Source organism: Gopherus evgoodei, chromosome 14 (assembly GCF_007399415.2).
Source record: "Gopherus evgoodei ecotype Sinaloan lineage chromosome 14, rGopEvg1_v1.p, whole genome shotgun sequence".
NCBI classification, from domain to species: Eukaryota; Metazoa; Chordata; order Testudines; family Testudinidae; genus Gopherus; species Gopherus evgoodei.
The window spans coordinates 28,896,207-28,920,348 of NC_044335.1; the positions used below are offsets into that span (position 1 = coordinate 28,896,207).

Below are 24,142 nucleotides of genomic sequence, written 5' to 3' on the forward strand. Positions count from 1 at the left end.
ACCACTTCGCTGGGCCTTCGTCTCTGCAGGTGTATGAGGTGGAGATAATCCCCACCTCCCGGGCGTTGGGAAGGCGGATTCATGTTCATAAAAGTTCGTTGCCAGCCGAGGCTGTTCAGCTTTTTGCAATGGAAAAAGTTACGTATAAGTATTTGTGGACAAACGTCCTGAGCGGATCAATGCACTTGACGTCCTGGGCCGTCTGTCCCTGCTTGACCCCGCTCTGCACGGCCAGCCGGCGGGGGGCGGGGGGGGCGCAGCGCCATGGGGACAGATGGGGAGACGGGTGCGATGAGGGGCGGGGACCAGCGCGGACACAAGGCGAGGGGGAGCCCCCGGGGAGGGGAACGGCTCCGGGGGCGCAGGGAGCGGGTGAGACACCATCACCGAAGAGCCTCTCCAAGCCGGGCCGGCGCCACCACTCCCACCAGCCGGCACCGACTGCCTCTCGCCACGCCGCTGCCCAGCGCAGCGTCCCCCAGCTCCGCGCTGATTGGCCGCACTCTGACCCTCCCGTCCGCGCAGCGGCTGCGATTGGGCGGCTGTCAGAACGTTTTCTTCGTCACCGCACCGCCTCACGGCCATCCGGATCGTAGCCAATGGGAAGGCGGAGCTGGGCCTCAAACTGGGAACTGCGGCCAATGGAGAGGCGGCTCGCCGCCGGCGTAGCCAATGGGAGCGCGGATGCGCCGCTACGGCCGCTTTCGCGGCAAAAAGGATTTGGCGCGCAAAGGCGTGCGGGGCTGGACCAGCTGGGGACAATACCCGGGGCCGGGCCGGGGCGCGCGGGCAGCCGAGGGACCCCCAGCGGGGCGAGCAGCGGGCCCGGCGCCAGCTCCGCTCTGTGCCCTGCGGCGGCCCTAGGCCTAGGCGAGGGTTGAAGCTCTGGGGTGCTGCCTTGGTGCCCTTTGCTCCGGACCCCGCCGCCGCCCCGGCTGGCTGCGCGTCCTCGGGCCTCGGCCCTCCCTGAGCATGGGACGCGCGTCCCGGGGCCAGCCCCGTCTCTTGCCGCGGGCCGCCGCCGCCCCGCGGCCCAGGGCCATGGCCCTCTGAGCCGGCGCGGGGAGGGGAGCAGGGCCGGGCGCGTCCCCCCACTCTCCGCCGAGCGCCGGGGATGTGAGCGCCCGCCGCCCGGACCATGTCTCTGGAGGGCCTGGGGGTGGCCTCGGACGGCAGCGCCTGCGTGGCCGACTTCGAGGCTCTGCTGGGGGCCGCCGGGGGCCTCCACGTGATGGAGCAGCAGATTGTGATCATCTCCACGCCGGACGCGCTCCCCACGCCTGAAGCGGAGAGCGAGGCCGAGCTGCTGCTCTTCGCCACCCCGCAGGCCCCCCGGCCGGGCCCGGCGGCGCAGAGACCGGCGCTGGGACGCCCACCGGTAACGCCACGTTAGCGCTCTCGTGTGCAGCTCGGTAGCAGCGCTCCTTCCCCCAGGGGATCTCCAGGAGCCCGGAGCTGGGCGGGCTCGGTCGGCTGAAAATCAGGCCCTTTGCTCCCCGGGGAGCACGCGTGTTCTTTCTACGCGTGTATTGCCCTCCGCGTCACTGCTAAATTTGTGTGTGTGGTGAAACGTGGCAGCTTTGTCACAGCACAGGCCAGAGGCTCCCCTGATGGTGCTCTAAAGAGCCCCGGAAATAAAACAAAGAAAGGAAATGGAGTGAGACTTTGCGTCAGTGCAGGGTAATCCAAGAAGGCAGATGTAATAGCTTACTTTTCCCCCATACTGTGGTCATTGGCTCTCCCCTCATGAAAATAAAGTTCCCTGGGGACTGTAGTGGGCCACCTGTGGCCAGGGCTTCAGTGAGAGGGCGCTTCTTGCATTCAGCTCTTCTAGGCACAGCCCTCTCTGGGGCTAGATAAGGCAGATAGCTGGCCTTGGTGTGGCTGCTGCTCTTGGTCTTCCGGCTTCATGTGATAAAGCTCCCGAGTGAGGGAAGAACCGAACCGGCACTACTATGTGAGTCAGGCCTGACATGGGATTGGTTTGCTTGTACAGTATTCTGAGTGTGTTCCTGATTCAGCATTTCTGTTGTTAATCGTTGACGGGGCTAAGTAGTGAGGTGGAGCAAGTTGAAATGGGAAGGTCCAAATGGGATAAGTGAAGTCTGATTCTGAAATATTAGCTGTTAGCTAGCATATAGGAGCGATAAACCCTGGTACAGTGAAGAGAAATGATAACTGCTCATGAAAATATGCAAATAAATTAATTGGGAGAGGGTGTGCTGTGAGTGTGGACATACACCAGTCATCAAAATGTCTCAAAGCTCCACTTCAGAACTAAATCGATTGAGTGGATTCTATCTCTACACACGTCTCAGATTGTTCTCAGATCTCACTTTGTTGTGATGACCCTTTAATATCTGTGGCAGCAGTCCGCAGTGTTATAAATGCAGAGCTTGATTTCCTGCTTCAGGATATTAAAGCCAGAGTCTTGAAAAATTATGCTTGTCCAGTGTGGGAGTGTATACATACACAGTCAGGCATGTAACTTCTAAATAATCATTAGGATAAGAGTGGCAAGCAGGCATTGTCTTCTACAGCATCAGCACAAGAGGGCCTTCATTGTTGTTGGAGCCGCTGGATGCTACTCTAAGGTAACAAATACAGACTGTGCTGTGAAATATGCAGGGCTGACCCATGCAGACACCCATTGTCTTCAATGGTGCTCCAAACAGGAATCTGTCCTTGCCTTGTTAGACTCTGCTTTTGCACCAAGACCTGCAAGGGTGAACCAGCAGAGCCTTTCCTTTCTTATGGTTTCCTGAATTGTTTTCATAAGGTTGATTTAGACACTTAAATGACTCATACTAGCACCTGCAATTAGACTGAGGCTAAAGCAACAAGGGCTTGCAGTTCTATCAGGGCATGATCAAGCAGATCATTGTGTGGGATCCTTCTTTACTTGTGCAATTTTAAGATGGAGTTTTAAGCTATCATCTGGCATTGGCCATATCTAGTGAGTGGATCTGTCCCAGCATAAAATTCCCATGCTTTTAGTTCGGTAGAGATGAGGGGTTGGAGGGAGTGAGGGAGGAGAAGACTGCAACATGCTTTGCTAGTTAAACATGCCATCTTCCAGAGGCTTCTCACTGTATTTTGAGGGGCTTGCAGTGGTCAGCAGCGTTTCAGCTGATCCTTTGTTTTAACTGTTTGGGTCAGGAATCCATAATGAGTTTTCCCTGTCTGGTGTCTCCCTGCTTATGGGGAGTGGGTGGTTGGGATGGAAAGGAGTGATTGGTTCTCTGTACTGTTGTGCTGGAAGTGTTGCTGGTTTGTGTGGTTGGACTGCCGCTTCAAGGAGGATCCTTGTTTTTGAAACCCCAAAACATGAGCTGCGTTTCTCCCAGCTGTTTGCAAAGTGCTTGTTTCAGAGGAAGCTCCAATCAGTCTCTGATTCTTTAATAAGCAATCGGCAGCCTGGTGCACATAGGCTGTTCTGCACCAGCAGCTCTGGTGGGGCTGCAGCCAGGTGCCTGCGGGTGGTGAAACTCTGAACACCCTAGTGTGCATGACCAAAGCGGGCAGAACTCTTGTTTTCAGCTCTCATGGGTGCTTCCCAGCAGTGCACTGGGATTTAGGTATCTTAACCTAACCATTAGCTGTCTAGGTTAGTGAGTAACCACTCACTCCCTGATCGCCTAAGTTGAGATGCTTCCCACCACGTACGTGTCACTAGGCCTTTGGGTTGGAGGGAGTTGTCTAATCCATCTGTTTCTGTATTGTCAGGCTGTTCCCCTCTAGTAATAAGATAGGCCTCAATTACTGAGTCTCCTTCCCAAATGGCTCCTTCATGAGCTAGATCATCTTGCGCTGAATGAGGCTAGAGGCGGATACAGTCACAATGTACAAAGTTTTAAAGTTCTCTGGAACCATCAACTTCTCCTGACTGCCCATGTGCTCCCAGGCAGGTAGCTGGAGCGCTGGTCTGAGCTGGAGCTTTGCCTGTTGGCACAATTGGATGATAGTCAGGTGCTCCACTTGGGGCTACCCTGGAAAGCTTCGACCTCGTAGAATCATAGAATATCAGGGTTGGAAGAGACCTCAGGAGGTCATCTAGTTCAACCCTCTGCTCAAAACAGGACCCACCCCAACTAAATCATCCCAGCCAGGGCTTTGTCAAGCTGGGCCTTAAAAACCTCTAAGGGTGGAGATTCCACCACCTCCTAAGTAACCAATTCCAGTGCTTCACCGTCCTCCTAGTGAAATATTTTTTCGTAATAGCCAACCGAGGCCTCCCCCACTGCAACTTGAGACCATTGCTCCTTGTTCTGTCATCTGCCGTCACTGAGAACAGCCGAGCTCCATCCTCTTTGGAACCCACCTTCAGGTAGTTGAAGGCTGCTGTCAAATCCCTCCTCACTCTTCTCTTCTGCAGACTAAATAAGCCCAGTTCCCTCAGCCTCTCCTCATGAATCGTATGCCCCAGACCTCTAATTGTTTTTGTTGCCCTCCGCTGAACTTTTTCCAATTTGTTCACATCCATTCTGTAGTGGAGGGCCCAAAACTCGATGCAGTTTTCCAGATGTGGCCTCACTAGTGCCGAATAGAGGGGAATAATCACTTCTCGATCTGCTGGCAGTGCTCCCACTAATGCAGTCCAATATGCCATTAGGTGTCTTGGCAACAAGGGCACACTGTTGTCTCATATCCAGCTTCTTGTGCACTGTAATCTCCAGGTCCTTTTCACCAGTTGGTTTGTAGCTTATACCCTTGTGTGTGGCAAGTGAGTTGGGTACCAGTTAAAGACCCAAGCTCCTTACTTCCGCTAACAAATCCCATCCCATTAGTAACTGGGTGCAGGGCCTGAATAAGGCACCCAATGAAATACATGCAGATGAGGGCCCATAGATAATGCTGTCTTGCGTCTGTACCTTTATGAATTACATGAAAGGAAAGGGATTGTGTTATGACAGAATTGCAGAAAATGTTGTCAGCTGCAAGGTGGGTGACTCAGACTGGGCGTTTGCCGTATGATGAGTTATAAAATGTTATAAATGCTGTTCAGATGAATCAAGTGGGTGAATGTGTCCCAGTCCTACTTTGTTTTTCCTCTTCTGGGGCATATCTGCTTAGCAGGGATTCCTTGGCGTTGAAGTGTTCCCAAATGGCTGATGGCAGGAATCCTTCAGCAGCTTCCTGAGGCATTGGAGGAATAGTGCATCCTTCAGATGTGCTTAGAAGGCAGCGTTGTGTCTTTCTAATTGGATCCCTCTAAACTCTAGCACACGGAAAATGCTTTTGGTCTCTAGCTTGGTGTTTCCCCCTGTCACTCTGAACCTTAGCATCCAAAAGATGGGGTACCAGCATGAATTCCTCTAAGCTCGATTACCAGCTTAGTACTTGTAGCGCTGCCACCAACCAGGAATTCCAGTGCCTGGTACACTCTGGTCCCCCCAAAACCTTGCCCAGGGACCCCCAAGACCCAGACCCTCTGGATCTTAACACAAGGAAAGTAAACCCTTTCCCTCACTGTTGCCTCTCCCAGGCTTCCCCTCCCTGGGTTACCCTGGAAGATCACTGTGATTCAAACTTCTTGAATCTTAAAACAAAGAGGAAAATCCACCTTCCCCCCCTTCTTCTCTTTCCCCCTCCCAGACTCTCCCTGAGAGAGAAAGTAATCCTAACACAGAGAGAAAATAACCTTTCTCTCCCCCTTCCCTCCTTTCTCTCCACCAATTCCCTGGTGGATCCAGACCCAGTCTCCTGGGGTCTCACCAGAATAAAAGAACAATCAGGTTCTTAAACAAGAAAAGCTTTTAATTAAAGAAAGAAAAAACAGTAAAAATTATCTTTGTAAATTTAAGATGGAATATGTTACAGGGTCTTTCAGCTATAGACACTGGGAATACCCTCCCAGCTTAAGTATTCAAGTACAAATTAAAATCCTTCCAGCCAAATACACATTTGCAAATAAAGAAAACAAACATAAGCCTAACTCGCCGTATCTACCTAGTACTCACTATTCTGGACATATAAGTGACTGTATCAAAGAGATTGGAGAGAAACCTGGTTGCACGTCTGGTCCCTCTGAGCCCCCAGAGTGAACAACAACCAACACTAACAGCACACACACACACACAACTTCCCTCCCTCAAGATTTGAAAGTATCCTGTCCCCTGATTGGTCCTCTGGTCAGGTGACAGCCAGGCTCACTGATCTTGTTAACCTTTACAGGCAAAAGAGATATGAAGTACTTCTGTTCTATTAATTCTTACTTATCTGTTTAGACAGCCCACAGCACTGAAAACGTAAAACTAGGGCAACCGAGAAGGGCAGCTCCTCACCCCAAACCGCCTGCCAGTTCTGCATTGAACTCTCATCAGAGGCAACCTGAGACTGAACTGGAGGACTGATTTATGATGAAGTATTTTAATAGCGCCAGTGCTTAATTTGTAATGAAAGAGATGCTGGGGCTCAAGCTGGGCAGCCAGAAAACAGCAGCTGCTGGCCAGTCACCCAGCCCTGATGGCAGTGCTGCCAGCAGCAGCAGTGCAGAAGTAAGGGTGGCATGGTATGGTATTGCCAACTTTCTTCTGTGCTGCTGCTGGCAGTGGTGCTTTCTTCAGAGCTGGGCGGCTGCTGGCTGGAAGCCCAGAGATACTAGGGTTATGAACTGCCAAGCCTAGAGGTTCCAGGGCTCAACATTGGCAAGCCCTGGCACAAATTAAACACTTAATAGTGCCCATCACCAGAGTGTCAGAGGAAGGGGAAAGGGAGTCTAGAAATGGTCGAGATGATGGGATGAAGGTTTGCTAAATGCCCAGTTCACATATGGCACTTGGGTGCTGTGCTATAATGGGTGCTGTAGCTATACCTGTTACTGGCTATGTAACCAGCATACTGTTCTAAGGGCTGATATCAAGCTGTGAGGTGATCACATGGAGGCAGAAAAGCATCCTCGCAGCCCCTCTGGGGGCTTTCATGTCTCAGCGCTGAGCACCAGAGAGACAGGCTGCTGAGTCAGGTGACCCTGTGTGTCCAGGGTGCCTTAAGTTTTTGAGCGTGGAATGAGCTGTGGAAGCTTACAGCAAGGAGGCTTGCGCCACGTAGTTAAGAAACAGTGCTGGAGCCCTGACAAAGGAGTGCCAGAACCAGGGCAGGGGGAGGCCCTGAGAGGGGGAAAGGGAGGAGCTTGGAAGAAGATGGGAGGGGCAGTAGGGGAGGCCTGAGGGAGCAGGGAATGACTCCCCTTAGGATCTATCCCATCCTTACTTGCTTGGCTTTGGTTCACCATGGGGAGGCCAGCTGTTTGGTCAGCCCTGCTGACCAACTCCCAACATTGCTCAGCTTCAGCTCTCCCCTGGACTCGGCGGCTCTGGCCCCATGTCCCTCCTCTTCCCCATCCCAGTCCGCCCTGCAGCATCCCCGGCTCTCTCTGTGCTGACCTGGCTCCTGCTAGCTTGGAGGATGCTCTGCAGCCAGGGAGGGAAAGAAGCCGCCTGGCCCAGCACAGGTAGATGTACAGGAATGCTGTTCTGGCTCTTAAAGGAAATGCTAGAACACCGTTCCAGCATAACCCACACAACTGTTAACAAACCATTACATGGCAGGCAGTGACCTTCCTGGGAGAACAGAGTCTCAATGCACCGAGGCTAGCGACTGATTCCAGTACTGTCCCTGCCCTCATAGGTATTGCTCCTGCCCCACTCTTTGGCCTAGTTGGAGGGATTTCCCTTCGATTGGCTTTGCCTGTCTGAAAGGTTAAATGCCTGAAGTTCAAGGCTCTTTATCTAAAAACCTTTGGTCCTGCCCCAGGGGTTGGATCACTTGATTCCCTGTTCTGTTTATCCCTCTTGGGCACCTGGCATTGTCCTGCTGTCAGAAGACAGGATACTGGGCTAGATGGACCTTTGGTCTGAGCCAATATGGGCATGCTTATGTTTCTTTTGTTCTCACTGCTACTGGGGTGGTGGTTTGGCCCCATAATCATAGAATCATAGATTATTAGGGTTGGAATGCAAAGTCTGGTCACACTTTGCAGTTAACATTTGCCATTAAATGCCATCAAAGCCATTCTGGTCTATGCTGAGCCCACCAGCCCAGCTGCTGATCATGATGGTGGCTTCTGCAGTAGACACTTGCCCACTGGGAACTTGACTGAGACCAGACTCATATTGCAAAAGCCCAGTAGCTGACCGATGGCCATGACTTTCAGTTGGAAGTACAGTAGCACCAGCCACATTATCTCTGCTCCAGTGGTAACCTGCAGGGGGAGGTGATCTGTGGCATTCTTCTCCTTCACTAAGCCTTCCTTCTCTTTGCAGGTGAAGAGGAAGTTAGATCTGGAGACCGATCACCAGTACATAGCAGAGAGCATCCAGACATCCCGGGGCAAAGCGAAAAACCCTGTCAAAGGTACAGGTACCACTTTCTGCTGCTACTACTCACGCAGTCCTTACCAGCCACTGTATCTCCCCTCCAAATGGCCTAATGGGGCTGAATCCCTAGCCAAGCTGAGCTATGATGGTTGGGACTGTGGGTCATGGAGTCTGTTGCCCTCTGGAGGAGATCAAGGGCCTTCAGTGCTGCAGCATCTACCCCTTCTCCCACTGCAGCCTCTGACCTGCTCCATCCCTCTGTGCAGAGCCAGCTCTGGGACTTCCTCAGCTGGCCCAACTTTATTAAAGGGTGGTGGGTGTAAATTCAAGCCTCTTAGGTGTTAAGTCCTGCTCTGCCTGCCCTTTTCTCACTGCTTTGGGCATAAATAGGCATGCCCTCAGCAGCTGAGTTCCTCTGCAGCCTGTTCCGGCTTGTGCTTTCCAGTAGCCTGTCCAGGAATCAAGCTGTAGGTTTTTAGCAGTGCTTCACATATCTCTGGAATTGGGCTTGGGCTCTTGAGTTGTCTGGTGGTGATGACGGACTGCTTCACGCATTCTGGCCTGCCCCTTGAGGCTAGAGTACTTGGGAACCTCATGGGAGCATTTGTTTCATGCCATCATGTTATCCCACTGGCACCAGAATTAACACACTATACAGAGCCTGTGATCGCAAGTCTTGCCTGGACAGACAAACTACCCAGATCTGTGCCAGGCTGCCCTGCAGAGGGGCAATGGTTGTGCAGCACATGGAGGCTAGAGATGCAACGCTGCATCTCAAGTGGGATGACAGGAATGTTGCTGATGGAACATGTCTGGGCTTCAGTTGTTAAAACAGTAACTGATTTGCCTATGGACATTGTCACAGGGGTCTTAAACTGGCTGAAGGATTGTAAGGAAAGGATTACAAAGGCAATGAGATTGCAGTATAGTGGGGTCAGTGCACAGATATCAAGTGGAAATGATCCTCATTAATGATCTAGATGCATAGGGAGTAAAGGGGTTAAATCTGCAGATGCTGTTCCCCCCCCCCCAAAAAAAAAAAAAAAAAAGCTGTGTAAATGGACCACAGTGAATCCTGATGTTAGAGTGAGTAAACACGGGAGCCCCCAAGACATCACACTGAGCCTCTTTCCAGTGGGTTCCAGGTGGGTGTGCTGAAGGAAGACTCCACTCACTGAGTTTTTGTGTTGTCACTTCTATATAAATCCGTAACAAGCAACTTTAATCGCTCGCAGGTGTGAAATCTCCTGGGGAGAAGTCCCGTTATGAAACCTCTCTGAACCTGACCACCAAGCGTTTCTTGGAGCTGCTAAGCCAGTCACCAGATGGGGTGGTGGATCTCAACTGGGCAGCAGAGGTCCTGAAAGTGCAGAAGAGGCGGATCTACGACATCACCAATGTCCTGGAGGGCATTCAGCTAATCACCAAGAAATCCAAGAACAACATCCAGTGGCTGTACGTATGAGTACCAAGCTCTTTGTTGTGCCAGCATGAGTGTAACTGGTTGAGGCTTTTCGAGCACATCTACATGGCAAGCAGAACCCATGGCAGCTATGGCACTAAAATGTGTAGACATTTGGGCTCAGGCTGGAGCTCAGACTCTGTAACCTAAGGAGCGGGTTGGGCTTGGCTTCAGAGCCCATGCTCCAGCCTGAATGTCTACATAGCTATTTTTAGCAATTCAGACTCAGGCTCATGCTGTAGCCCTGGGCTCTGAGGCTCATTGCCACAGGTTTCTGCTTGCCGTGTGTATATCTTTAGGTTGCCTTTCATACTTGGTATTCCCTGGCACTGGTCATTATGTGAGCTCAACTGGGGCAGTCCTCTAGAGCTGAGTCAGAGGCTAGAGGGTGCTAGATTATGGTTGCATGTTTTGGCTGTACGTTTAAATGCTCCAAGTGTACTGCCCTTACTGTGTTAAAAGTGCTTCCACTGGGATGCCAAAGTGTCTTTTTTTTCCCCTTTCCTCCAGTGAGTTCTCTGGGAACTTCTCTCTGGGGATTTGGACTTCAGAGGGGGCCGGTTTTGTACATAACTCTACATTTTGTTGACCCATGAACAACCCTTTACTGTCCTCAAAGAGCTTCACAAACAAGCCTTGCGACTTCCTTGGGAGCTGAGCCGGCATCATTCCCATTTTACAGATGGGGAAACCAAAGCACAGGGAAGTGAGTTGTCTAGGGTCACACAGGGAGTCTGTGACCAGAGTGGGAATTAAACCCAGTTCTGAGTTTCAGTCCAGTGCCTTAACCCTAAAGTTTCCTACCTAAAATGCTCTTTAATAAAAGCATCCTAATTTGCATGAAATCAGAAATTCAAGTGCAATGGCAGAGTGGTTAAGGCACTTGATTATAATGGTGAAGGTCCTGGGTTTGAGGCTTGCTCAGTCCCACACTGAAAGTTCACCCAACTGCTGAACAGGAACCTGATCCATTGGGTTAGGGCAGTCAAAGGGGGGTCAAACATGAAGCTGACCACATCGCATCACTCCCTTGTGTACTATTGACTCTGACACGCTTTAACCGCGGTCAGCTAAATGAGCCAATGGCTATGGGTGACGTTCAACCAAAATAAGAATAAACTTACCTCACCCTGCCCCAAGAATGTTGGGGAGAACCCGGTTGGTCTGTATTTTAAAGTGATGGCTAAAGTCTGTTGCTTACAATAGTGGGTGCAGGGGCCTGAGCCCTCACCCCACGACACTGGAGAATGGCGTCCAAGCGTCCACCTGAATAATGCCCTGGGTGGAGCTCTGTGGGCAGTTCCCAATTCTGGGCACTGACTGGCCTACGTCATGTGTTGCTGTTGTATTTGCACCTGCAGCATCTGAGTTTCAAGGATAGCTCCAGCCTGTCCCCTCTCAGGCTAATGTGGTCAGAGGTGTCAGGCCTACAAGGCTAGCAGGGTAGAGTCCGTGGTGAGTGTCCCCTAGTGGCGGGCCGTGCAAGAGAGGAGGCTCCGCCTGCTCCCCTGGGGTGAATGCTGTATTGAGGATAGCCTCTAGCGCCCCACCACAGGGCTGGGCAGGGAAGGAGAGAATCACCCAAGAGGCTGTGGTGCATCCTCTCAGAATGCAAAGCCGCTGCCCCTTGGAAGGCTGGTGCTTGCAGTGGTGGGTGTGGGAGACCCTGCACTTGGGTACATGGAGGGGGAACGACACTGATACAGGAGGGAGTGTAGACCTGTGCTTTAGTGCAGGGCTGCACTTTCCCTTGTGTTGAGCGTTGCTTATCACCGTGGGGGCTACTGAAAACAAATAGTGGTCATGGCCCTTGGGGTCAGACTAGCTAGAGCACCTTCCCCAGTCCTCTGCCTTGACCTATCTGACTGGCACCAAATGGCCACGGTGGAGGTGGAATTCCCTGCCTCACCCTTCCCTATTTCATGACTTCATTTCCTGGCTTGCCAACTGACAAAACAATTGTTGCCAGAGAATGCAGCCTCAAGTGTCTACACGTGGGAGGGGACACCTCATGGCTGTGGTAAGGGGGCAGGTGGCTACTGATGGGTGTAATCCCCACACCTCCACTTGCTCTGCAGAACACTCTGTTACATAGCAACTGCAATGGCAGCCTTGACCTGAACACGACTGACCTGAGTGTTCTGTTTCCTAGGGGCAGCCAGTCAGCTGTGGGGAACACCAGTAAGTACCAGGTGCTGGAGAAGGAAATCCGTGACCTTCAGGTGGCTGAGCAGCAGCTGGATGACCTCCTCCAGATGTGCACTGTCCAGCTCAAGCTCCTCACTGAGGACCCTGAGAATCAGCAATATCCTTGTCTGAGTGGAGCTGCGGGAGCCGCTTTACTGCATAGTGAGATCTGGGAGCTGCAATGCCTGTTCTGCGTGGCTCTGTTCTAATAGCTTCACAGCTACCCATCTGCAGGGTAGCCTCAAGGAGCTAAACATGTCAGGCCAAGGGGCGGTATCTTGTCTCTGTTGCCTCCCTCTGAGCTGGTGGAAAGCCCTGTACCTGACAGATAGTTTTGACAGTTGATCTCAGGCTGGGCTACAGGGCCCATCTCCCTAAGGAGCAGCAGTGTTGCGAAGGAGTTGTGTTCCTTGCTCCATGTGGCTGCGAGTATGCGCTCTAGTGCGAGTGAGGTCATTGCTTTGACCGTAGTGTAGTCTCCACTGACCATTTTGTTCAAACCATACAGAGCTGCCTATTGTCGCAGTACAGGAGATACCAGCCGTTTCCCAGCCTGAAGGGAATGGGTAACTTTATCCTTAAAGGGGGCAAGCTAAAAAGTCTCGGTGTCCGCATCTGTTACTGTGACCCTTGGTGCCAGACGTGGAGAAGGGCTTTAGAGTTCGGACTCCTCGTGGTTCATCCCACTGATTAGCTCTTGGGCATTTTGCTCAGCATGGGCAAATCCTTTCAGTTTTGCTTTCTGGTTCAGCAAGGTCTGGGCTGCGAACACTGTGGGGGAGTCAAGTTGTTTGCCTCAAGCCAGAATTGATTATATCTAAATTTTTAGTTTCATGGAAATGTTTCTGTTCATGTTGAGGTTTTGTAAAACATATAGTAAACCAAAACGTCTGGGACTGGATTCCTTCCATGTGCTGGCCAGTCTGCAGACAGGGTGTAGTTCCTTTAGGTTTGTGGCTCGGCTGGTGTGTGTGCATACTCCCTTGCAAACCACATACCACTTCTGCTCTTCTCTTTAACGACTCACAACTGTTACGTGTCCTGCGTGCTTTGCATGAGCCATGTTGCTTTTTTGTCGTAAGTGGTCTGTGGGCTGCTATTTCTATGCAGTGAAGTCGTGCCTATTAGTGAAGAATGGGAGGAGTGGTGAAGCCATTGCTCCAGGTCCTTAGCAAGCATCAGCTGTTCAGAGACAAATGGAAGATTGCTTCAGTTCAGCCTTTGTAGGCAACCAGCAGTGAGCATGCAGACGTGCATTAATTCCCCATCCCCTTCTGCTACCTGTTTTTTCCTCTACTGTGCAGCCCAAGTGCTGCCGTTGTCAAGTTCATGACTGAACCTGGGAATTGCAATGCACAAATGCTGCATCTAGGCCTCTGCGGATGCCAGTATTCTTAAATCACTTATCTCTTGCCCTAAATCGGGGCTGGGGGCTCAGGATTTGAGTGGCTTCTCGACCAGGTGTATCAGGCATCTGCCGCTCTCACACAGCACAAATAATTCAGACAACTTCTGTCTCTTGCATGACTGTGGAAAGGGGTTTATAGGCTTTGGACATGGCCACAGGGCTGGGGCGAAGTCCCCTTTCAGCTCAGATACTATGTATGTGTATGTGGAGATGCTGTAGTTACACAGTGGATAGCTGTAAGCACTGAGTAGAGCGTGGGATGGACACGCGTGAACATCTCTGTAACACTGGAGAGGTTAGTATGTTCCTGCCTTGAGTGCACTGTGAAACGCAAGTGCTTTGACCATCAGAAGTGTACCTCTGTCCCAGTCACTGCATGCCCTTGAGTAAGTCACTGCCTGCGTGTTGGAGAGTTGAATGCTTAGGCAGCTGCTTGTGGTTTGGCTCTGACAGTTCCCCAGCTCCTGAGTCCCACTAGCTATTGCATCCGACTTGTAAAGCTGTCTCTGGTCCGTATGGAAGGGAACAACCACCAGCCTTCCAGTGAATACTCCTTGACTGAGCGCACCTCTGCTTATGTGACCTGCCAAGATCTTCGCAGCATCGCAGACCCCTCTGAGCAAATGGTGATGGTGATAAAAGCCCCTCCAGAGACCCAGCTGCAAGTTTCAGACCCAGCAGAGGTAACTCCTCCCCCCATGCCCCTTCTCATTGCAGCTTTTCATGGTGCAGTGCCTGGGGCTGTCCTTCTGCAGCTGGCTATCCCATCTTGTCGCCTTGCTGCGCACAGGGCTCCCTGTTTGTAAGTGCCTGGATCAGCAGGGGAATAAAGCCTCCTGCCCCATGAACTGTTCACCTGACGCTAACCCCTCAACCTTGGCAGCCTGGGTGACTTCACGCTGCCTGCGTTCGTGCTGCTACTCCCGGCAGGGGCCTAAATTCCCTACGAGGGGTGGTCTCCTGAACTTAGCAGGCCATTACCCATGGGGTTTGCTTGGTGGCTCACTCCCCCTTTGGGGGGCCGATGGAAGCTGGCAGGTCTGTGCTTTCTTGTATGCCTTGCTCTGCTCTCTGAATCTACGCAAGCTGGCGTGGCTGTGGGGCATCCAGCCTACATAAGCAGTCTGCCCTCGGCAAGCCCATGAAGGGTGTATTCCCTTGCTATAGTGGTTCTTTTTGTTCTTCTCTTCCAGGCTTTCCATGTTGCCTTGAAAAGCACCCAGGGCCCCATCGACGTGTTCCTGTGCCCAGAAGACAGCTCCGGGGTTTGTAGCCCAGTCAAGAGTCCTTTCAAAGCAACTGCTGAGGAATCATCCCCTGGTTCTTCTGAGGCAGCAGCATCCCCGCTCCTGCACCCCACCCAGGACGTGAACTTGCCATTGGTGCCCAGTGAGCAAGGTGTGTATGGCAACGGGGCATCTTCCCTGGCTTTCAGAGCCTGCTTCGCAGTTGGGGAAGTGCAATGTGAATGTGGAGGGGCTTGGCGGGCTCAGCACTAGACACAGATCAAAGGGACCCAGCGATGGGTGGGTTGGTTCTGGTTGCTGATGGAGCTGCAAGGTTGGAACAATCCAATCGCGCTTCTGCTGGCCAGGCAAAACAATGCTCAGCTTCACAGTGTGTGTCTCAGACCGGAAACGCAGTGTAGTAAATATACGGGGAATTAATGGGGATGGGGGGAAAATACCGTCCCCGTTGCACAATGGGGGTGACAGTTGCAGATGGGTATTGCGTACTGTATCTGTAGTGATATCACAGGTGCAGGGAGAGTTTGACTGACTCTGGTGCCTGGTTCCCATGACTGGTAGGCTGTGTCTGGAGGGCCAAAGCACAGCTAGTGGGCTTGCCATGGCTCAGGGAGAGGACCTGGCAAGCGGCCCAACCCTCACCCACCCACTTGGATGAATCAAACAGCCAAACAGGTTTAGTCAGGACTATAAATCATGGCTCCTCAGACTTGGGAGGAGACTGGTTTCTAAGTCAACTCTGAAAACTCCCTGTTGGGCTGGAAGCTCCAGCCCTGGTAGGGGCTTGGAATAAAAGTGTCGCCTTAGCTGTAGCACGGCTTGCACATTGGGATCCCAGAGGGAAAACCCAGCCCCCTTGATGATGATGCTCTTTCCCAACGCCTGGGTATGTAGCAGTGGAGCTGCTCCCCAGCTTGGCTCTGCCTGAGCCCCCCCTTGTGCGTGTAGTTTTTTTCCCCTGGTTTGCCCTCGGCCACAGTCACTCCTGGGTGGAGTTCACCTGCCTTGCCCTCTAAATCACAGCTGTGCTTATCACAGGTACAGACTGGTGGAGGGCTGGGCCCCAGAACTGTGCTAGTGGCTGAGGCATGCCTGGCTGGGTGCGTGCCTCCCCGTCCTCTGAGCCTGGCTGCAGTGAGGGGCATAGCCAGACTAGCTAAGAACACTGATAGTATTTTGGGGGTGGGGAGATGGTAATGTGCTGGGCCAATTTCCTGACTCTGTTCTAGCCTCAGATTCCCTCTTTCTGCATCAGCATCCCTCTCCCTAGCCTTTGTCCGGCCCCTGGGTTTCAAGGTGCAGGCTGTGTGCGCGCTTCTCCCTGGGAGCAAGGCCCCACCCTGCTCTCTCTGGGAAGGCTTGCTTCCTTAGCCCTGCTGTCACTCCCACCCTGGCTGAGCACTCGTGCTGCTCCTCTGAGGAGTGGTAGGTGTATTTCCTCCTTGTTAGCAAAGCTGTTTAACCACATGCAGGGGGAGGGGGGGTCTTTACTCTCCATTCCAGTGCCCATGACAAGGGGGCTCTGATTATCCCCAGTGGCTTGGTGGGAAGGGAGGAGACCATTCAGAGCATGCGATCTGAAGGAACACCTCGAGCTGTCTCCGCAAACAGGAGAAGGCGATGCAGATGCTCTAACATGCGCTGTAACATGCTCCAAGGGCAGGGCCCTGCAGCATCTGCCTGCTCTCTGCTGAGCAGGTGGCCATGGCCCAGCATGGAGATGGCTATGCTGGGTCACTGCCAGGGGTTGGCATGCAGAAGGGAAGGATGCTGATTGCCCAGCCAGCTGCAGGAAAGGGCATTTTCAGTCAGTGTTCTCAAAGCAGTTGTGGGCCCTACACTTGACTCCTTCCCGACGAAAGGTGTGGAAACCTCGGTGGGGCAAATGCCAGGGCTGACATCTGTTCTGGATGCCACCCAGGCCACTGGCAGCTCCTCCATTTTACCTGGATGGAGCCTTGCCTGGGCCCCCGTCTCAGCTGGTTATTAGGAGAGCCAAGGAACTGCCACAGCTGCCTCCCTTCAGGCCTTTGCACACACATGGAGCAGTGGAGGATCCTTGTGATGCTCCACGCCAGAGCATCTGAGGGGCAGAAGGAGCAGCTGCCCAGCTCTGAGGCAGCACCTCTGCTTAATCAGCTCCACCTACCGCTCTAGGTAATGCCAAACCAGCGTGTGCGACAGGTTTCTCTGTAACCTTCCCCCAGCAGAGGGAAGCTACCCTGCTAGGACTGACACATCCAATGTGAAGAGCAGTAACCTATCCTGCTTCAGAGCTGCTAGAATTCAAACTAGGAATGGACTTTGGCTGTGGAATGATAACCCAGGCCTGAGCTCCCAAAGCCAGATCCAGCCCCTCTCTAATTAAAGCCATCACCTTGCTGCAAGCGAACTGATGACTCTGCTGGAGCATTGACAGGTGCTAATATTAGACATTTGCTATTAATTACATAGCAGGCTCCTGGCTGGGGTTAAGTCTGTCTGTGAATTGAGGAATGCAACTCTTTAGCCCTTCTAGTGAATAGGACCGGTCAAGGTTTCCAGACTTCCTCCTTAGCCATTCGCTCCAGCCAGTGGAAGGCTAGTTCTTCCCTCATGTATTTTAAACCAAACCTGTGTTCCTGGAAGACCCCACAAGCATGGCCCTTGGGCCAGGTTATTCCCCCAGGAACAAGGTGCAGTCTCCTGTGCAGGGAGAAAACAAACTCACAAGTCTGTAGTGGTGGCTTTTGCTTGCCATCATGTCTCTTCTGGATCTGCTTGTAGGTAGTGAGCTCTTCAGGGCAGAGCTGTCTGTGTGTGTCTGTACAGCATGGCTTTAACTAGTGATCAGACCCATCTGGGCAGGGGGTGGACTGCCGATGGGATAATGCAACAGCCACAAGGCGGTGGATGGGAAGGTTGATGGCCCAGTGGGAAGATGCTGTAGCCCTCATGGGTTGGGACAATGCAGCAGCCCTCTGGGGTGGGGTTGGTAGTCTGGTGGGCTATTCTAAAGTGCTGTCCTTCAGCTCTGCACACCCAATCTCAGTGACCCATTGCCTGTCTCTGCAGAGCCCCTCCTTCCTGGGGAGAATGCGCTGCCACTGAAGTGCATGGCCGATGAGGTGAGTCTCTCACCACTGGCCTCTGTGGATGCTCTGCTAGAGCAGAGCAAGGATGACTTCTCCAGCTTCCTCCCGGACGAGTTCATCAACCTGTCTCCGCCCCAGCCCCAGGATTACCACTTCGGCCTGGAGGAGGGCGAGGGCATCAGTGAGCTCTTCGACTGTGACTTCGGGGACTTTGCGCCTTTGGACTTCTGACTGCCTCCTGTGGAGCCGCTGTGCCATAAGCGCACAGCTGGGTGGGGCCGCTCCTCCTGGGTGCTGATGCCTGAATGTGATGCTGCAGCTGACTCCGGCTCTGTGGCTGGAGGAGGCTTGGGACTCGGGAGCAGACGCTGAAGAGGCTGAAGCAAATGGGATTTGTGGGTAGTGAGTGTTTTGGTAAATGGCTGCCTGGGTGGGGTTTGCTGGAAGGGAGGAAGGTGTGGGAAACCTCACAGCCTCTCCCTGCCGTGCTCCGCGCCTTCCTGGGAATGCGAAGCGCTGTCTCCTCACGCATGTGCCTTTCCTCCACAAGCCCGTTCCCCTGCGGGGAGCTATACTTTGTGGTCCATGCCCCTGTGGGGATAGCCCATGCGGCTGCTGCCATAGTAACAAAGGCCACTTAACTTATTCTCCCCTAACCACCTCAGACTCTTGCCTTAGAGCTGTTGTTGTGGGCAGGCCCCTCTCTTGAGCTGCAGAGCCAGATACGTCCCTCCTGCCGCAGGAGCCATTTCCCCTCCACTTGCCTTAATAATTGTGAGTGATGATCTTTCCACTGAGGAGCGACTACCTGGCCTGGAGGTGCAGCCCCTCTAGAGCACCAGAGGCAAAGAGGCTTCACTCTGCTAGTCTCCTGACTTGGCTGTGGGATGGGCAGCAGGAGACATGTGTCTTCTGGCTTAGCTGCAACCTAGCACCGATTCCCTGCTGCTTAGGTATCTCCTTGTAGGCCAGAGCTGCCTCCATGGTGATAAGCTGTCTCTTGGCCTCTGTCTGGCAAGGCTTGCCCCCATTCAGGAATGTAAATAGTAGTGACAGGGTGGCCTGCTGAGGAGTACCAGGCTGGTGTGGGGGTACAGGGGAACCACTGTATGTATGTCTGCCCGTTGGGTAGTGCCTGTGACCAGGGTCTGGCTTATGCTTCAAAAAAAAGGGTGGGGTCTGTTTAACAGCCAGCTGGCTGTGGCAAAGCCCCCCTTTCTGGCTCCCCATGTAAATGGGAAATGTGCAGAACTGAAATTCCCAGACTGGCCTTGGGGGCTTCTGGATCCAAGCGGGGCGGGGCGTGGGAAGGCCAGATACAGCATGACACTGGCTCTTGGTTCTCAAAGGTTCCTTGTTAGAGCTTTAAGGAGAGTCCTGTGTAGATTGATTTTATTTATTTTGTGTGTTTGTTCCCATGGGGACAGCTCTGATTTCCCAGGTGGAATGTGTGCGGTTGAGCTGTGTTATGTAGGAATTAGCACTCTGCTAGGAGGTAAATAGTGTGATGCTTTCCCAGGGCGGAGCTGTAGTACTGAGGGTATTTTGTTTCGAAGAGGGAGGCAGCTGTGGTCTAGAGATCCTGATGCAAAGCTAGGAGTCAATTTCCAGCTCTGCCACAGATGTGCTGGGGCATGTCACTTAACCTCCCGGTGCCTCTGTCTCCCCCTGCCAAACAGAGCCTGGGAGATTGCCCCGTCTGTGGCAAAGTGCTGTGAGATGTCCAGATGGCAAGTGCAGTTTATTATTTATTATTTATATGGTCTAGAAGGTTCATGTGAGGCTTCTGGAAAGGGTCTCTGTTTGCTTGTGTGTGTGCGTGTGTACGTGTGTGCCCCCAAGTAGGGTGACTGCCAGAAGTAGGAACTGTGGGTGGGAAGGAGGCCATTTTGTGTTCTGTTAGCTAGAGAGTGCCAGCTGTTAAATACAGAGTCACAGAGCTCCTTTCATACAAACCACTTGCAAAGCCGGCTGGTAGGTGAAGGGACAGTGTAGGAGCTCACTAGCTGGGGTACTGGACCGGAACAGGGGGCATTGTAGCATCTCTGTGAGGTAAAATATGTGACTGGTTGGAAGGGGAGCTGGTGGGCTGTGCGGGCTATTTATTGTAGACAGGAAATGAGTAGCAGATGCCTCTGATAGAGGGAAAAGATGAGGTGAATCTGAGGCAGGAGGGAATCTCTGCCTGGAGATGCCAGAATGCGCAGTGGAAGCAACTTAGTCATGGAAGGGAAGCGGGCGAAGAAGTAATAAAAAGAAAAAGCGAAGCAGGTTCCAGGGAAGCCTTGGAGGGTTTTGTGTTCCATGCTGAGTGGTGGTGACCAAGTTGGACCCTTTCGTGCCCAGCTGTCCATTGGACATAGGCGGGATGGCAGCCAGTGCAGCTCCTGTGTGGCTCTGAGCCTCCCTTGTCAGAGAAATCTGGCAGACAAGGCCCTAGCCTGGCAGGGGTTTTCTTACTTTTAAAGAGACAAGGATCCTTTGGGTAGGGGAAGCTCTGATCTGCCTCTGTTTCCTCACACTGCGTGCTGGCATCAGCATGCCCAGGCCGTGGGCTCATTCTCCTAACGTCTCATACAGATGAGAGGCTGCACAGACCTGGCCCTTTCCATTGCAGGGCCCCCACCTGCTCTCTTGGCAGGGTTGGAGGGAGTGGCTTATTTGGTGGCTGGTCATGAGCACCCAAAACTCTTGCTAGTCCTGGCTGCATGAAGGAGGCAGGCTGGGAGTGCCATAACTGGACCTGGTTCTACCATGTAGAGCAGCCACCCATTCTCTCCTGTACCTTTACTACACTGCTGTCAGCTGCCTGAGTAGAGCAGAGGAGATTAGTTTTCCTGGCACAAACTCTAGTAGGGCTGTGAGGCTGCTGCACCAAAGCTTAAGCAACTAACAACCAGGTATGACCCATCCTGGCTGCATGAGTCCCAGAGCCACCCCAAACTCAGGAAGATAGATAATCCACTTCCCAGCACAGAGAACTGCAGCTGACCCTGCCAGTAGCCCTAGTGAGCAGCACATCCTGTTGGCTGAAGTAACTGTTGTGGTGGGGTTCCCCCCTTGCTTCAAAAATGAGAACCTGCAGTGGATTCTGAGAGTGAGTGGGGCCGATACAAAGGCTGTTCTGGGGTAGCTCCTTTGCTGACAAAGTTGGACAGGCCATGAACCAAAGCTTTCATGGGGTTGGCAGAATGGTAATGCTGACTCACTGGCTATTTAGTATAGGGATGGGTGATCCCTCGGGGGGGTCAGATAAGCATGCACAGTTTTGGGTTCTTATGGGATTTCCAGGTGCTTTCTGCTCTCTAGAGCACTGTGAGCAGAGCCACCCACAGGATTCGAGCTGGGGATCAAGACCAAAGCACAGATGAAGGCTCAGAAAAATGGGTGTGCTGGCATCTCCAAGCTGCTTCCACGTGGGTCTTGGGTAAATCTCATCCTGCCAGAACTGTCGCCAGTAGCCTGTCCCCTTCCTGGATGTTGTGGAGGGCTGTAGGACCATCCCAATGCAAACCTAATGCAATTAGCTTTGACATTCCTGACATGCACTGGAACAGAAACTGACCAAACCTTGTAGAGGATGATTTTCTTTTTTGGGGTGGGTGGGGGGAAGAGGATGCAATCCATGGTGTTTTGGCCTAAATGTCTGGAGAACTGTGCTGGTGCCCTCGCTCCCCTCTATCAGGGAGTTTTCCAGGCTTAGCCAGGGAACAGTTTGTGGTGGTGGTAAATAAAACTGAAAGCACAACAGAACAAGGGTTCCTCCAGCTCCAGTGCCCAGCCAGAGGGAGGTGGCACAGGCCTCTCTGCCGAAGGGGATTTATAGGACTGGAACAGATCTCAGTGTTGCAGATTGGGGTACCAGGGAAGAGGAGGTCTAGGGTGAGGGAAAAGACCCAAATGTATGTTTGAGGGGGAGAAGAAAGGACAGAAGAAAACAAAAGTGGGTTTCCCCCCTCATATCTCAAGTGCCTGAGCAGCGCTGCCTCTCCTGCTCGGGCAGCTGGTTTTCCTGTTGCATCCCCAGACTCCTATGAACTGTTGCAGTTCCTGAACTTTGAACAATCGAATCCACAGGTGGAAATGCATTTTCATCTACTGCCTTTTAATGAGCTTTGTGTACTGTTGTGCTTTGTGTTTTAATAAACATTTCTACGGAGTCTCTGAACTCCTGGCCAGTGTCTGTTCATCTGTTGGGGGGCATGGCAGGTCACTGGACTAAATCCTCATCTTCTGAGAAGCCAAAGGGCTGGAGAGGGCCCTGGCCGGGCTGGCTCACCAAAGTGCTGTAGCATTTCTCTGACCACTCCCCATTTTGTACAATTCTAGTGCCCAGTCCCTGGGGGTCTGAGCTGGGGAAGCAGCAGTCCACAGGGAGAGGGGGATGGCCCTTTGGCACTTGTGCTGTGTCCTGTGAGAGCCTCAAGCTCTCTGCATTTATCAGCCTGAGCCCATCTGTCCCCTGCTGAAAAACTGTTGTACCTATGGGGATGCAGGCAGCTTCGTTCAGTCCCAGGGACTTCGGCACAGCTAGGCTGTGCCTGGCCTGCAGTCATGCACTTGATCTTGGGCTGCTGTTCTAGAACGCCCACCTGCTGCCTCTGAGGTAACCTTGGTGCTTCTCAGCTGTAGCCCTCACAGTGCTTTACAAAGGGGATTCAGCTTCATTATCTCCATCATACGGCTGGGTGCACTGATGAGGTGACCAGTCCATAGTCACACGGGAGAAGAACCAGGTCTCCTAATGCCCTTTGCTATACTGATTTTCTGCAGCACACTCGCTGTCGGGTACTGAGGATGAGTAAATAGCCACTTTGGAGATGAAGAAGCTTCGTTCTGTGCTTGCTCCGGACCCCCTTGCGGTAAGTGCTGTACAGTGATGAGGAAGCCTAAGCACTATGGTAATAAAAATACCATTGCAGGCAGGCTCCCTGTTCGGCTCTTTGCATTGACTTCGGGCAAATAGATATTGCTGAAATTATTTTCCTCTTACTGATCACTTTCAAAGGCATTCATTAGCGAATGGCTTATACGGTGCCCTGAAATGCAGAACTAACTACAGGCAAACAATTCTAACCATTACAGCTAAGCCTTAACAAAATAAAAATCCAAGCATCATGGGAATTGTGAAAGAAAAGTTTGTGTTGCACACAGGCACACGCAGTCATGGAGTTACAAAAATTTACTTAGTTTTAGTTAGCAAACCAAATAATTAAACATGAGGCCTCACCTGAAAGGCTGCTCACAAGGAATTAGGGTTTTTGCTCTATAGCTGAACTTTACACTCCCCTGAGAGGCATCAAAGAAGATAAAGGTTCCCAAGCATCGTCAAAGCCCAAGGCACAGTAGTGTTCTTTTTTTTCTGATCTTAGGTAAGCTGTAAGAACAGAAAAAGCCTGAAGAAATAAATTTGAATGACCCCCCCCCAAAAAAAAAAGTAGGAATCTGGGAGTTTTGGGAACAGTAGGGAAGCATACTTGCCTTGACAAGACCCTTTTATTTTTCCAGCTAAAAGTCTTCCCAATCAGATGACCATGTCAATGTAAAAATGAGATGCTACCCCACATTCTGTTTAGCTGCAAGCCCCGTTCGAGAACTTGGCAGCTGTGACACAACACCATCCAAGATTGCCTGGCCAGAGCCATCCCACCACCTGTGGGGAAGGTTGACGTAAACTCCACCATCTCCGGAACTGACAGCCAACTATGACCGGACATTGTCATCAACAAGGGCCAGAAGAAGATCATTATGGTGGACATCTCAGTGCCCTTTGAGAACAGGACCCCGGCTTCCACAATGCCCAGGCTCGAAAGATATAGAAATGTGCCCCTCTGGCTGAAACCTTGAGAGCTAGGGGTTACCAGGTCCAGACACATGCACTGATCATCAGAGCCCTAGGCACATGGGACCCCTGTAACGAGCAAGTGCTGAGAGAATGCGGAATCGGTCAATGCTCTGCTCAGCTGGTGTGGCAACTCATGGTGTCAGACACCATCAAGTGGTCAAGGAACATCTACATTGTCCTCCTGGACAACAGCAGTACCAGGAGGGATGAGCTGGAGTACCAATGAGAAGTGCTGTCAGGAAAGTAACAAGTATTTTCCTCATGGATTGTATTTTCTAAATGGACAATTAATCTAGTTCTCGATTACTGAGGGACAATCTCCACTCATTGACATTATGCTTTCCACAACCAAATCTCTGTACAACTTTTCATGTGTGATGCACCTGAGTATTTGGATTCTAATATCTAAAATGTATTGTTAAATCTAGTCACCTAAATTTGGGTTATTGCTGATTATGCACTGTGTATCATATGACTTTAAAAACAAACTTTGTATTTGTGAATAATCTAAGTGCTATACCCAGATGTGTACACACTCTTTTCACAACCTCTGTATTATATTTTTTAACATTGGCTTTAATAAAGTTTTTAAAAAATGGGA

The 24,142-nt window shown here is 52.0% G+C and overlaps 1 protein-coding gene across 3 annotated transcripts; it reads left to right on the forward strand.

Annotated features, from left to right (window-relative positions):
• Positions 1-64: 64 nt before the first annotated feature.
• Positions 65-24,142, forward strand: E2F1 (E2F transcription factor 1). Of its 3 annotated transcripts, XR_003996468.1 has the most exons (8): positions 1,082-1,378; positions 8,265-8,355; positions 9,554-9,773; positions 11,933-12,085; positions 13,944-14,058; positions 14,569-14,773; positions 22,470-22,558; positions 23,205-24,142. XR_003996468.1 is itself a non-coding variant. In XM_030532884.1 (7 exons), exons 1-7 carry the CDS (start codon positions 82-84, stop codon positions 17,925-17,927), a joined length of 1,098 nt encoding a protein of 365 aa, XP_030388744.1. In that variant the 5' UTR covers positions 65-81; the 3' UTR covers positions 17,928-21,864. The 3 variants fall into 3 exon arrangements, 2 of the variants coding, with proteins under 2 accessions (XP_030388744.1, XP_030388743.1); XM_030532884.1 differs by lacking the exons at positions 1,082-1,378; positions 22,470-22,558; positions 23,205-24,142 and adding exons at positions 65-144; positions 17,677-21,864; XM_030532883.1 differs by lacking the exons at positions 22,470-22,558; positions 23,205-24,142 and adding an exon at positions 17,677-21,864 and having other exon boundaries at positions 1,084-1,378.